The 13,834-nt window shown below is 49.3% G+C and overlaps 1 protein-coding gene across 1 annotated transcript in view; it reads right to left on the bottom strand.

The window, feature by feature from the left end:
• Window positions 1-13,834, bottom strand: part of LOC146199696 (neprilysin-1-like) — a 68,216-nt gene that overhangs the window by 29,763 nt on the left and 24,619 nt on the right. Inside the window, exons 2-5 of the mRNA XM_084595193.1 lie at window positions 10,385-10,474; window positions 8,860-9,008; window positions 8,168-8,218; window positions 6,365-6,595 (exon numbers count right to left, since the gene is read on the bottom strand). Of these exons, the coding sequence (XP_084451319.1) occupies window positions 6,365-6,595; window positions 8,168-8,218; window positions 8,860-9,008; window positions 10,385-10,474 (521 nt within the window). The remainder of the gene's footprint in view (window positions 1-6,364; window positions 6,596-8,167; window positions 8,219-8,859; window positions 9,009-10,384; window positions 10,475-13,834) is intronic.

Raw genomic sequence — 13,834 nt, forward strand, 5'->3', positions numbered from 1 at the left:
TCGCAGTTATCTGTTCGTCGTGAGAACTGCAGCGCAGCGTGGTAAAATTTTGCCATTTGTGTCTCAGACTAACCACAGTGAGCCTTCTGGGACAGCGAAGCCCACTAAAAATTCTAATACAAGTTTGTATCATGTACAGCAAGTACATACATTCCTGTATTTACTGCATAGGCACCCATTATGTAGTATAACATTGGTTTGAATCAGCCTAAGAGAGAACATGCGCAATTTGGAACAAGAACACCACTAAATTCTTTAGCGTCAGCAATTATGGCGGTCTTCAGTTAATAGAACGTTATATTGTAAACCTACCAAATTTTACACCGACACATAACAAACACCTCATCATCATCATCACCACACCCACTGCAGGACAAAAAAGCCTCTCCCATACTCCTGAGATCAACTCGGTCCTGTACCAGCTGCATCCACTTGATTCCCGTAAACTTCCTAATCCCATCCGCCTACCTTAGCTTTCTGCCACCCTTGATACGCTTTTGTCATCTTGGAATCTAGTTTGTTATTCCTAGCGACCACCAGTTATCTTGCTGTCGCAATAATGCCCTGCCTCAGGTCCATTTCTTGTTTATTTATACTATATTATACAGTAAAATTTATTCGGGAAGCGGGAAAGGTGGAGGTGAAAGGGGGGGGGAGGGGGGTGCAAGCAACTCGCCGCCGTTACCTATATGGATACACTCGCTATTCATAGGGGATATAAAAGGCTAATGAAGGCTGCGTGTATAGGAGTTTTAAGCTCTGCGTGTAATTATGAGGCCGATGTATTATTTCCGAAAGCGACATGGAAATTGTCACCTTTTTTAGCGTAGCGAAGTCATTCATTTAAAAAGTGCGGAATGGACTGATGTGCTCTGGCGTTGACGTGGCATCAGTGGCGAAAAAAAAAAAAAAAAACAGAAAGCATAGTTAACGGTTAGATGGCTTCAGAACACCTCATTTTCTCTAGCGGCTGCATGTCGTGAGTAACGACTCAAGAAAGTCCCTTTCCTTTCTGTAATAGAAAGAAAGAAAGAAAGAAAGAAAGAAAGAAAGAAAGAAAGAGAGAAAGAAAGAAAGAAAGAAAGAAGCACACCCTACGCAGCACACCCTACGAAAGTGGGAGCACACCCTACGCAGCAAGCGCAAGATAACTCTGCACCACGTTCAGTACAGGAAGGTGGAATAGAGGCAGCAGATGAGGGATGGGTGCAACAGCCTCACTTGGAAACCCATAAGCGTCACTGTAACCTTCGAAGACCAAAGCATCGGCGTGCTCGCCGCCGCGGCCAAGGCGGACGGAGTAGTTTCAGAATTGGGTTTTTGAATATGCACGTGGCTCGTCGCGCCCAAAAGTGGGCAGGACTATATCGTGTGCTGGAACTTGAACACATCGAGTTGTATGGCGTTGCTGAAACCCACCTCCGGGATATGGAGGAGCCCCCAATTCTCCCTGAATGGTGCTGGATAGGGCGGAACAGAGTATGCCGGGAGCGTGGTGGGGGGGGGGGGGGGGGGGGGGGGGGTATTGGATTCCTTTGGCGGCGGGGCCTTGAATGGCGTCGCCTGGAGGGAGAATGTATGGACCACCTGTGGATTGAAGGTACCATCTTGGGAGTGCCGACGGTAGTGTGCGTGGCATGCATCACACACAGCAATCCGAAAATGCACAGCTGCTGGAGTGTGTGCGGGCCGACGCCCACAGGTGGGCTACTGGCAGGCAGATAATCATCCTCGGTGATTTCAACGGCCACATAAGTGCCTTGGATGGGTACACCGACGCCAATGGCCGATTGCTTCTAGGGCTGGTGGAACAACTTGATCTGTCAGTGATGAATCTGGACCCACAGTGCAAAGGACAATTTACGTGGTGCGCCCGCGGTAGTGCCACATGCATTGATTATGTGTTGGTTTCTGCCCATCTCCATGCCCTTTCCCCAAAGCTCCACATTGATGAAGATGGGGCGGCCAGTATTGGGAGTGACCACAACCGCCTTCTACTAGAGCTTTCGCACTCAGGAACACATAATGCTCGCACACATCATCGACGAGCGAAGTGCCTATACCTGCCCAATCGGGCGCTGGAGGCGGTCTCCGAATGGTTCGAACTCAGCTCGCAGCGTATGCAGGCCACAACCTATGAAGATATGTGGCTGCTTTGCGGGGTGTTATGGAGAGTCTCATGGTGAAAGCAAGACAGCCGGCGCGAGGTACACGGAATGCGTGGTGGGATGCGGAAGTGGAGGCAGCATGGCGAGCACGCCGTCAGGCTAACCGAGTACACCGCCAAGCCGTGAAGTCACAAGACCCCAAGGTCTCTGAGGCGTGGACGCAATACATTGTACTCAAACAAAGAGTACAAGCTCTGGTGCAGGTGAAAGTGGCCGACCATAACTTGCGCCTGACGAAATCTGCGCCAAGGCGGTAGGTCAGCGACGCAGAAGTTTTGGAGGTACATCAGCTCCTTGGACAGAAGCACCCAACCCTCAGCTCAGCTCACGGACTCTGCAACGGGACTGCCAGTGACGAACATGACGGAATGCCTCACCGCCCATTTTGCCAAGCTGTACGGACGTACAACTACTCTGGAAGACAAAGCCTTGAGTGAACCGTCACCGTCGTGTATTGGCCCTATCGCAGACCTACCGGAAACAAGGGAGCCGGAGTGGATCATCTCCAGGCGTACGCTAGATCGGACCTTGACGCGTCTGAGTGCCAGCACTGCTACGGGGCCAGACGGACTGCCAGCCCGGGTGGTCAAGATCCTCGGTCCTGAGGCTAAGTAACAACTAGCCGAGCTGCTGACAAGTATCATTGCAGGGGCGCAAATTCCTGATGACTGGCGGGCAGGGAATGTCATCCTTATCTCAAAACGAGGTGAGGACGCTGATCAATTGAAATCGTACAGGCCCTTTAGAGTCACCAGCGTTGTGTACAGCGTGTTTGCGCTCATCCTGAAGGATTGGCTGAGTGGATGGGTAGAATCGGATGGCCTCCTGACCGAGCTCCAAAACGGGTTTCGCCCCGGTCGCCGCTTGGATGACAATCTGTTCGTACTAACGGAGTGCGCGGAGATAGCGAGGAAGGAGGGGCGATCGCTGTGGTGTTGCTTTCTTGACGTTGAGCAGGCTTACGACAACGTGCCTCATGTGGAGCTGTTCAGCCGCTTAGGGGAACTGAAGCTTCCGGAGCGGCTGGTGCAGACCATCCGACGCCTCTACGAGGACAATAGGGTCGTCGTTCAGTTCGGTCCTGCTGTATCAGAGCCCATCACCGTGATGAGGGGCTTGAGGCAGGGGTGTCCCCTATCACCCCTCCTGTACATCTTGTACGCAGCAATCATCGAGCAAGAACTACTCTGGTCAGGCATCGGATTCCAGCTGAAGTACTCTCCCCTTGGCATAGACGACACTCGCCGACTACCGGGCTTAGCCTTCGCGGACGACCTTGTCTTGATGGCGGAGACATCCCAGGATCTGCAGAGTCTTCTGGATATCTGCCAAAATGAGATCGGCCGCCTGGGCTTGCGGTTCAACGCTAGAAAGACCACGGTTGTCCAGCTGGCAGGACTTGACGGGGCGCGGACTGAGCTGACGCTTGGAGGAGAGGTCCTTATCCGAAGCTCGGGAGCCAAATACTTGGGAGTGGAGCTCTGCGACTCTGCAGCCATGTATTCCGGGCACGAGGCCAAGTTGCGACAGACTGCACTGCGAGCACAATGCGTCCTGCGTCGTCGGTGCCTCTGGGGCTGCAACCGGTTTGTGATGGTACGCGACCTCTGGAAGATGGTCCATCTCCCAGGTCTAACGTTAGCGAATGCGGTTGTGTGCCTGGCAGCGGATACCCGTGAATGGCTGGAGCGACAACAGCGAGAGGTTGGCCGCACGGCGCTTGGATGTCATGGCCAGGTGGCAAACGAGGCACCTTCGAGGCTCAGAGGCGTACAGCAAGCTGGCGTTCTACGGGCGTCTTCGCTGCATGCCTCGAGCGCGTTGGGTTCGCCAGGTGTTTGACTACCTGGCTGCCACCTGTCTCCGCACGCAGTGGACTAAGCGCTTGTACCAGTTGGAAAAGAAGTACGGCTCTTTCCAGAACCATATTGACACCGATTCCGCAACAAAATGGGCAGCGGAGGTCCGTCGGCGTGTCGGGGCAGCAGAGAGCGAAATGTGGCGGGATGCAAGGAGCAAGAAGACCACGCTCGCGTTGTACAGCCGCCATAAATTAGCTCCCAAGCCCGCAACACTGTATGACAACAGTGTCGGGAGTAGCCTCCTATTCGAGGCAAGAGCGGGGGCTTTGCGGACCCTGGTGTACAGAAGCCGGTTCGACACAACTATGCACGACACGGCGTGCAGAGTGTGTGGTGCGGCGGACGAAAGCACAGAGCACTTGGTTATTCACTGCCAGGGCCTCCAACCGTCACAACGAGAGGGAGCCACGTTCCTGAAAACGCTTGGCTTCTCGACCCCATCTACCAATTGCAGCCGCAGGAAGAGGACGCGGGCGGCAGCGTCAGAGTGGGAGCTGTGGAGACCACCAAGAAGCGCCTAGCCGAGTGGTGGAAGACTGTGCACCGCCGATAGGGGGTGTTTGGTGGCAGCTACTTCTTGTGTGTGTGCTTGTGTGGGTGACCGATGTGACTTATGTGCGCGTGTGTGTGTAACTGCGCAACTCAGTGTATGCGTAACTGTGTAACTCTGCACTCTGGCCGGATAATGTGTGAGTGTCCACCCGCTTCAAAGGGCATGGCCACCAGTTCATCATCATCATCACCATCATCAGCTGCGCATCTTTTTTGAGAAAATGGTTCTTCGGTGCGCATTTTTTTCTATAAGATCCGCACTGCGAAGATGTCTAGGCATGCGAAGCAAGTTATTGCAAATATGTTTGCTTGTAATAAAGCCCGTTTCCGCAGGAACCACTCGGCCACAAAACGAGCGCGTAGTGATGCGCCTCTTTTTTTTTTTTTTCTTGCGGACTACTTGCGTAGCTTTCGCTGCGTTGCACCTGGTGTATGAAACGGAATATAGTACTTCAGATTTAAATCCTCTCGACTACTACATAAGTCTTCACTTTGTGGCCTCCTAGTACCTCAGATTTAAATCCTCTCGACTACTATGTCTGGGGCGTCTTAGCGAGAGAGGCCAACAAAAAGCACCAAAGACTCGCAAAGGCCGCCATTGCTGACTCCCAACAACTCTAAGGATCATCTCATCCGATCATGCAACCGTTTCCAAGCAGATTTGAATCGGTTATTGCTGCGAATGGCAGATTCACTCAGCAGTGGTGAAAATAAACATTAACGTAGTTGCCAAACTTTGGCTAAAATATGTCTATTGTTGCTGGAGATATGCTTCTCTTCCTGAAGTCAACATTGTGTCCTGAAATACATCGCGCACCCAGTAATTTCCCTTTTTTCTGTAGCACTTTTTTATAGTCTATAATTTTGTAGTAGTTTCTGTTGTAACCACCGAAAAAGTTTTCGAAGCGATGATTTCTCTCTGCTAGCTAAAGCCAGGTATCGCCGCATGTGCACGAATCACAAGCACGGCGCTGGCAGGCAGTCTCTGGCAGCTGACATGACCGAGCACTAAGTGGACGTAGGGTTGCCTGACATTGCGTTTGGCAGGAGCTGCCAACTCCGGTCTCTCATTTCACATGGGAGGGTGACATCAGACTCAGTCTGCCAGGACCTTTGCATTCGCGTTACCCCTAGGCCTTGCAGGCACCTTCCTAGAGCTTTGTTTAAGCGGGGATTTATATGAGGAGTGATAACCTACGCTATCGTGTCATACCCTTAAAGGCGGAGCTTAAGTGTCCATAATTTTATTTTGAAAGCAATACTACGCCAGGTCTAACCGCTCGTCGCGTGGTTCGTGGCCCGTGGACACCCCTGCTCCTCGAGGATGAGAAGACGACGACGACGAAGACGATCAAGACGACGAAGGAGAAGAAGAAGAACGCTCGGTCACCCGCATCTAATGCTTTCGCTCTATATTCGCTTCAGCAGTATTGAACCCTTCTCATTTTTTCCCCGACTGGATGTACTCTCTTTGTCAAAAATATACGACCCAAGGGGTTCGGTTCTAAGCAATCTAGCTAAGCCCCTGAAAGCAACACAGGAATATATAAGTAAGCATAGAGAAGAATGGGGTCTAGGTTTGTCGTCTACGAGATTTCGAACGGTGCTGATGCGTACCGATCCCCGTTACGAGACTTAGAAACAAAACCCTTGGGCCGTATATTTTTGACAAAGACTGTACATTGTCTGTTAGGTGTCAGTAAAGCAATAACAATTTTCGCTAGGAACTTCTTATCTAATACTGCACCATCGCCTCTGATGCATCGGCAGCGGTTCACTCACCGTTCTCGCAGTGTTGTACGAAGTCGATCAGGTAGCGCTCGGCGTTGTTCGGTTTGGGGAAGTCTCCCTGCAGCAACGCTTCCCTGGTGGCTAAGAAGTCCTGCTTGATGGCGTCCGCCGTGCTCTGCCAGATGGGACCGCCTTGTTGAGCGTCCCAACGCTGGCACGCGAACGCGTAGAAGTCGTCGCACGGGTCCACGGACTCGTTCATGCTGCGCCGGAGCCGCTGCGCTGCACCCATTGCAGCCGTCAGCTTAGAGGTATCGGACGTCTCTCGGATGAACGAATGAGGTAGAAGCGCTTGTGAGAATGTTCTTCTGACGTTACGCAACATGTCTTATAGATGTTTTGTTCGTGTTAAATTGTCACGTTTACGTTATGTGAATCATATTTTGTTGCATAGACTCTCTGCCCATATTTTGTAACTGAATCCCACTAAGTGGCACAGGCCACAGGACTACCTCGAGGGTAGTTAACATGGAAGGAAATGATGCGAGGAATAGTTAAAGAAAAAGCGTGTGTATACCCGCGACAGATACGTCGGTACTGCCGCTTATGTGGATTTTGCAGAAAGGTGGACATTACGTCCGTGCCAGAGTAGAGTCAGTGAATGAACAAAATTATTAGACAATTGATTAACTGTATTTAGCTGTATAACTTTTAATTTTTAGTCAAGGGTACATGCGAAAATGAAGGCCGTCAACATCGAAGGTGAACTCTGTTTTAAAATCTTCTTTGATCGGAAATGTAGTTTTTTTTCTTTTTCATAATGTTTCCACTTGCCGTATCATGTTTCTGGATGAAATGTTTTGGCGTACGACGTATTTTCGCTGATTGACTAAATTATGCTATATGTATACTGTCCGGATCGCTTTGGTGTTAACATGCAACTTGAGGTATATATAGCAGGCAGTGCACGCGCGGCAACCTCCGAGCGCTTGCGCAAATCTTGTACCATAGCTTGAAAATGTAAACATTTTGTTGCATCTGTGGTTATCTTTAGAGCCTGTATATGGAGGGGGGGTCTCATTCCAAAGAACGTCGTTTTATCCGCATCTAATTATACTACGGCGTGTGAAAAGAGCTTAACTCCTGCGGAACACTGAATCGTGTGATGAAAATATTCTGTTAATGTCGTATTGTATACTTGCACCCGCAACACCTGCCTCCGTCAGCCTCAATCTTTTTGAGCAAATAAAAAGATTTTCATTCATTCATTCATTCATTCATTCATTCATTCATTCATTCATTCATTCATTCATTCATTCATTCATTCATTCATTCATTCATTCATTCATTCCAGTCTGGCTGTGGTAGAATCCTTCACCTCTTCGCTTTTGCTAAGAACGCAACCACTGGCAGTGAAGCACCTGACACAACTGCGCCGCCAATACTGTTTCAAGCGATTTGACCAGCTGTCTTATAGCTACAGTTCACCTTTCGGGTTCTTACTCTGGGCCCATATTACCGATTTTAAACCCTTGTAACAGAGTGTCAATCCAATATGCATTGAAGGCAGAGGGAAAGCGTTTTTTGCAATGCATTATGAGATTTCTTATAGATTGATGACCTGTGTGCAAGCGGTGTCTCCAGAAATGACTACAAAGTAACCTTTTGTAAATTTCTTGCTGAATTTGTCAGCCTGCACGACAAGTATGCGAACGTGCAACGGCGGGCATTTATCTCATAAACCTTAATGCTGAGGCGTTTACATAGATGCCGTAAATGTGGTAGTGGTTAATTACACGTTGGCAGGAAGTATACGGCTACACAATCTTACTCTGCTACTGATTTAGCACTTACCGATATTCCGACAGGCGCTGCTATTGCAGACTTGGCGCTGGTCCTGTCTGCCTGAGTTAAAAAGAAATTTGGCAACATATGTTATTCTAGCTTGGCTCCGTTTTACCACATTTCCATCCAGAATGCTGCGTGTAAATGTTTCAGAGCACATTTTACGCCCTTGCGAAATGGAAAGGAAAAGGCCAGCTAAGCAAGCAAAATAAAGCGCGATTGAAATTCGGTAATTAACAATAAATATTATCGTTTAGCTATCAATTGAACTGTCTGTCATATGATGGCCACGTCCCGCGCTGAAAAATGCAAATAATTTTCATCCTTGTGGAGCTTAAAGGCTTTCGCGGCAGTTTCCGATGTCTTTTGCGACGTACCTCTCTATCCTCCACAACATTATGCTTACTTTAGTCGTCGAGTCGCGGTTCGTTTTGTAGTGCAGATTCAAATTTGTCATCTAATGAGAAAAGTACTTAGATTGACTTCGTCATAGCAAGTTACAAACACTAACGCGTGGTGACTTTTTATATACTATATACATCTTATTCGACTACCACTCCACTACCATACCATATACTTATTTAACAAAATCAGCAGTGCCGCGCCACTGCAACAGAACGCACAACGGTACGCATATTGCGAGGCCGGCAGTGTGGCTGATAAAGGCTGAGCGCAAACCAGCCGAGGCTGTGCGTGCGTACCTCGATAACATCCCGGTGCAGCGCACCGCGCGGCGAACAGCACCACTGCGACAATGGCAGCGATCACCAAGACGACTGAGAACACCAGGGCCAACTCGCGCTGGTTCCGACTGACGAAGGCGACGAAGGTGGAACCGCATTTGTTGTGCCTAATGAAGGCAAATGCACAGTAAAAAATAAACACTTGTTTCTCGCTTCTTCAACAGAAAGAAATGACGAAAAATTCAACGAAGGATTTCTGCCATTTGCACGCAGTCTATATAGGGAACACGGCACTGATTGTGTTTTAGGCCATTTCGATGTCTCAAGGCGACAGCTGCTGGTCTCGGGTGAGAAAAAAATCTGGGCTCAGCCTCGTATCGTGCGGGTGTAATGGCCGGTTGCAAACATGTGCGCTCACTCCATCCCTGGTGCATGTAACGTGCTTATTGGTTCATCCGTTCGGGAGGCGCGTTATCAAGCGGCGTTATCAAGCGGTAGAAGCACACGGGTTCCACGAGAGAAGCGAAAGAGACAAACTAAGCGTTCACTAAGACATGATTACTTTTATCTTTTTCTGTAAACAGCGTTTCGCTCATTATATTTATAAGTGAAATTACTCTGTTATGTTGTTGCCAACGTATAAGCTGAGTACGAATGCCTGAACCTTTGTACGGGGGCGCAGGCGCGCAGTCAAGCTCCAGTGTGCGCTTTTTGTCTGCGCCCCCAACATCTGGATGATGTAAATAAAGATTTGATTTGATTTAATTTGATTTCGGTCTGCTTTCGGAAGAGCACTTAGAAAAATCTATTTCACCGCCATTAAAGCATTTTTCTATTTTTCTCCCAGCGTGGCATGACAGCTTCTTGACCCGACGTATGTACGTTCTGTAACTGTTTTCAGTGATTTTTCCGTCAACTGCCAAAACATGCCCAGGCGTTAGTTAATTAACCCGCGGCAGAAATTGACATGAGCGATATTCGCCACGTATGCAGTGTGTGTTATGCTTACAGGCAACACAATTAATGCATGTTAAACCGGCCCGTAATGCAGATAAAAGTAGGCTTCACCGTGAAGCGATAGAAATGCGCAGAAAGTTCTAGATTAGTAGCTTGAAGCCGCACTCCTGCTTTGCGGCGAAAGTTGTTATTCTCTTTACGAGTTGGCGTTAACCATTTCTCATGTTCCCTGCAATGAGGCACAGAGTGAGTCTGTTCATCGTAATTCGGAGTTCCCAGAGAAAGTTGGCAGACCATGCTATCTGAGGTGACCTGTTCAGTGGTGCTGAAAAGACGGTTATGGGAGAGACACAATCGGTTGCAGGCCGTCACCAATTCTTGGCTGTCCATCCGCTTGAGAACCCTTAAAAATTGGTCACAGGTTACGGACAGATTTCTATTCGGATCGTCAGACCTGGGATTGACTGCACTGCTGGCTGGCCGTTTTATAGATAAGCTGTTAAAGACCATCTTATTCCAACCTTATTCAGTGGAAGTGGTGAAGGAGCAAACGTTCGCGAAGAATGCGAAGATGAAAGCAGCTTACCTTGTCGCCTCTACATCGCAGATGTTGGTCGTCGATGACGCTGCGTCCATATTGGAGTCCAGCCGATGTAGCCTGGCGACCCCCTTGTCGCTGCACAGGTCGCGGAAGTTTCGAGAGGAACCGTTTTGAACACTGTTCAAACTACTGAAACACTAAATCAAAGAACGGAGCTGCTTTTCCCTGGCCATGCAGTTTGATTCCCACAGAGAAGTTGATTTCAGGCTCGTTCCGTTACGTGAAAAGCGTGACAAGCTTTAGCATATCCGTCGGTGACAACGTTGCTTCACTTTATGGGAAACTTTACCCCTAGGTGACAGCTATAGTAGTCCAGAGGTGTTGTAAGAAAGCGATACAGTGACAGGGTGCCGAAAGGAGGGAGGGAGTGATACAAAGTAGATACAGAACACTATATAGAGCGCCTAAGCAACAGTGTGTAATGAGTCGGACTTTGTGCTGAAACCGAAGCCAGCCTTGTAGGTTTTCGGACAGAGTATAGAATCACCCCTACGCGGGCCGTTGTTCGCGGTCGAGTGCTGGCTGCTGCCAAGGTTGACAACAAAAGCACAACGCAGAAGGCAATCAGCTTATCACGTGCGAAAGTAAATGGTAAGTCGAGAGTGCGTGGGAGAGGTATGCGCGTAGTTCTCGCCCTGCTTTGCGTAACAAAGGTTAGCCCTTTCGCGGGCACTCCGAGTAGGCGGGCGCAGGCAGGAAGTCACTTAAAGCACTCGAACGTTGATAGCGTGCGTTCCATGGGCTCCGCTTCCATTCGCTCAGACCGTCTACACGCCCCACCCTTCCCCTTCTCTTCTCGTTCGGTTGTTACGAACGACGAACATGGGATCGACTCCCCCATTGGCTGCACGCGTGGGGAGCAATACTGCGCAACCAGTGTTTCACCTCATCTCCCATCTTATGCCCCGTGTTACGCGATTGTGCGGAAACTCCACGCAATACACCTGCAGTATTCTTCGCAGGAAGCCTGTATAGCGCTTGGCTCGGTGCTATGTGCTGTTATCGCGTCACACCGGTGTTCAGGAGGCGTGGGAAACGATGGCATTTTGAGGCGGCTATCTCTCAAGGAGGTTATCGCTGGATGCTGCGCTGGATATCACCGAGTGGCGTCAACGGGCTTTTCAGACGCAGCGAATGCCGCCGCGGTTTCTCAAGACTGTTGTTCTATGAGAAAAATTCCGCCTCACACCTTTCCTTAGAGATATGATATCTATTCTTACATCATCATCGCGCAAACAGTCTCGTCAACAGTTGCATGTTTATGACTTTGCGCAAATGACGTCAAACAAACAATGGATTAATAGTCAAGTGGGGTCTGCTTTTATGTATTGTTTTCAATACCTAACGATAACACAGCCGACGATGTGGAGATCGTCTCGGCATCCGCAGTTCAGCGTACGTCATTGGAACTGCACAAGCCACCCCTTGCGCTGCTGTTTCGCGGTGCTTTTGTTTTGGTGCAAGGTTGAAAACGACGGGGCCAGTGACCTTCAGTGGACATGAGGCGGCAGTTGTCAACTCAGTTCCGCGTTTTGTTCAAACCGCCTCTTCGTCCTTCGTGACATCAGAATGCCTTCCGCAGAGAACACGCTGCAAGATCTCTGCAATTCGAGCTCACACGATAGCGCATGCTGGTTTGAAAAATATGCCGAGTTATAAGCCCAAGTAGGATTTTTAATATGTATGATTTCGAAGAAACCAAAGCGAAAGTTTGAATAAAGAGGGAATTTTAATTAAGCGAGTTGTAATTCGTTCTAATTAAAGAGGTGGCTGAAAATTGTGACTTTTGGTTTTCCCCCTCGGAGAAGAAAGGAAAAGCGCGCCAGCACCAATGAACAAGCACGGATAAGGAAAAAAAAAAGTGAAAAATATTTCCACATACGTTTCGCTTCGCCGGAGCCCGGCGCCGTATCCGAAGTGCACCCCGATCACGTACAACAGGTATGGCATATTCTAGAAAGCGTCCACTCGTCTACGTTGCCCCACATATAGGCTTAATCGCGCGGGACTTCCTGGGGTCGTATTCGGTAAGGGCCTTTTCCTGCTTTTATGTCGTGCCTTTTTGCCGTCAGCTGGCTCCCGCATTTGACACCAGAGCGGGCAAATGACATTGCCATATAGCTGACAATCAACCCCGCCAGGGGCAGCAGTTACCATTATGATAAAGGAGCAAGGAGAATGCACCGGACAATGATTTCTCCCAAATGCAGTCTTGCCTCGTTAATACGGACACCACTTTTGTTCACCTGAAAAACTGTCCATAACCGAGTCGTCCGCAGTAGTGAATCGTTAAAAAAATGCCAGAAAAATATTTTAAGATCAGGACATACTTCTCTGTATAGTGACCTGAAGGGACTTCAGTGGAATAGCCGAGTTTTTGATGGAATTCCTGCTTTGAGTGGAGGAAACGAAAAAAACAAATAAACAAATTCTCGGCATATTAAAAATAAAATGGTGATGTTTAACTCTTCTTAGCTAAGAATTATATAGTGCGGAAAACTCTGCTGGATGGCTGGATGTGGTCTGACGCCGCCGCCGAACAGCTGACGCACTCAGTGCGGCGCATGCCTCGCCATGGCGAAGCTGGAGGAGAAACCGCCGGCGAAACCCTCTCCTCGCGTCATATGGTTGGACGTCACAGTCACACACACTTCTCCGGCTCAAGGTCAAACGCTCGCCAAACTTGGCCTTGGCTCACATGGAGTAGCAGAGCTCTTCGCTCTAAAAGGAGAGAAGCTGACGTTCCGGTAAAAGTTTATTGTTTACGATGACAGAGGCTTATGCGGCCGTGTGCCCGGCTTCAAACGTGGCGTCGTTTGCTGTTGTAGTGATTCATTACGCAGGGGCGCGCGCGATGATAGATACTTCGTCGCTATTGTTGAGGCAGTTTCCCAATCGGTGTCATGTTCCGCATTGAAACAACGTTCAGCCTTGGCGCTTTCTTGCGTGGGGCCCTTGGCGACACCTTTCTGATGTTCCTTGAAACGCCCGATGAAATCGCTCGAATAGTCATATATGTAGCGTCGCAAACTGTACCCGCAATTTTAGGGGCCATTCCAGAATGTCTACTGCGTCCCACTGGGTCTCGCACTTTGACGAGCCCCTCCTTAATTTTGCTTGATGGGACATAAGCGACGTAAGCGACGTGAACGTCGCAGTCTTTGAAAATAGTGCCTCACTGACTCCTGGAACGTATGGGATGCTTGGCCGCTTACTTCAATACGTGACGTTCCTTCGGAGTTGTGCCGCAAGTAGCGGCTACTTGCGGCACAACTCCGAAGGAACGTCACGTATGACCATTAGCACCCGCGGCCTCGTATCTCCTGTTCGGAAGATCCTACGTCACGATACGGAACTCGGCGCCCAGTTTTTTCGGCCTTGAGTACATATGGAATGTGTGCAAGGAAAGTTGGAACCACGCGTTTTTGGGAGCTC

Source organism: Amblyomma maculatum, chromosome 2 (assembly GCF_055883805.1).
Source record: "Amblyomma maculatum isolate TAMU_Amacu chromosome 2, ASM5588380v1, whole genome shotgun sequence".
Classification (NCBI taxonomy): Eukaryota; Metazoa; Arthropoda; class Arachnida; order Ixodida; family Ixodidae; genus Amblyomma; species Amblyomma maculatum.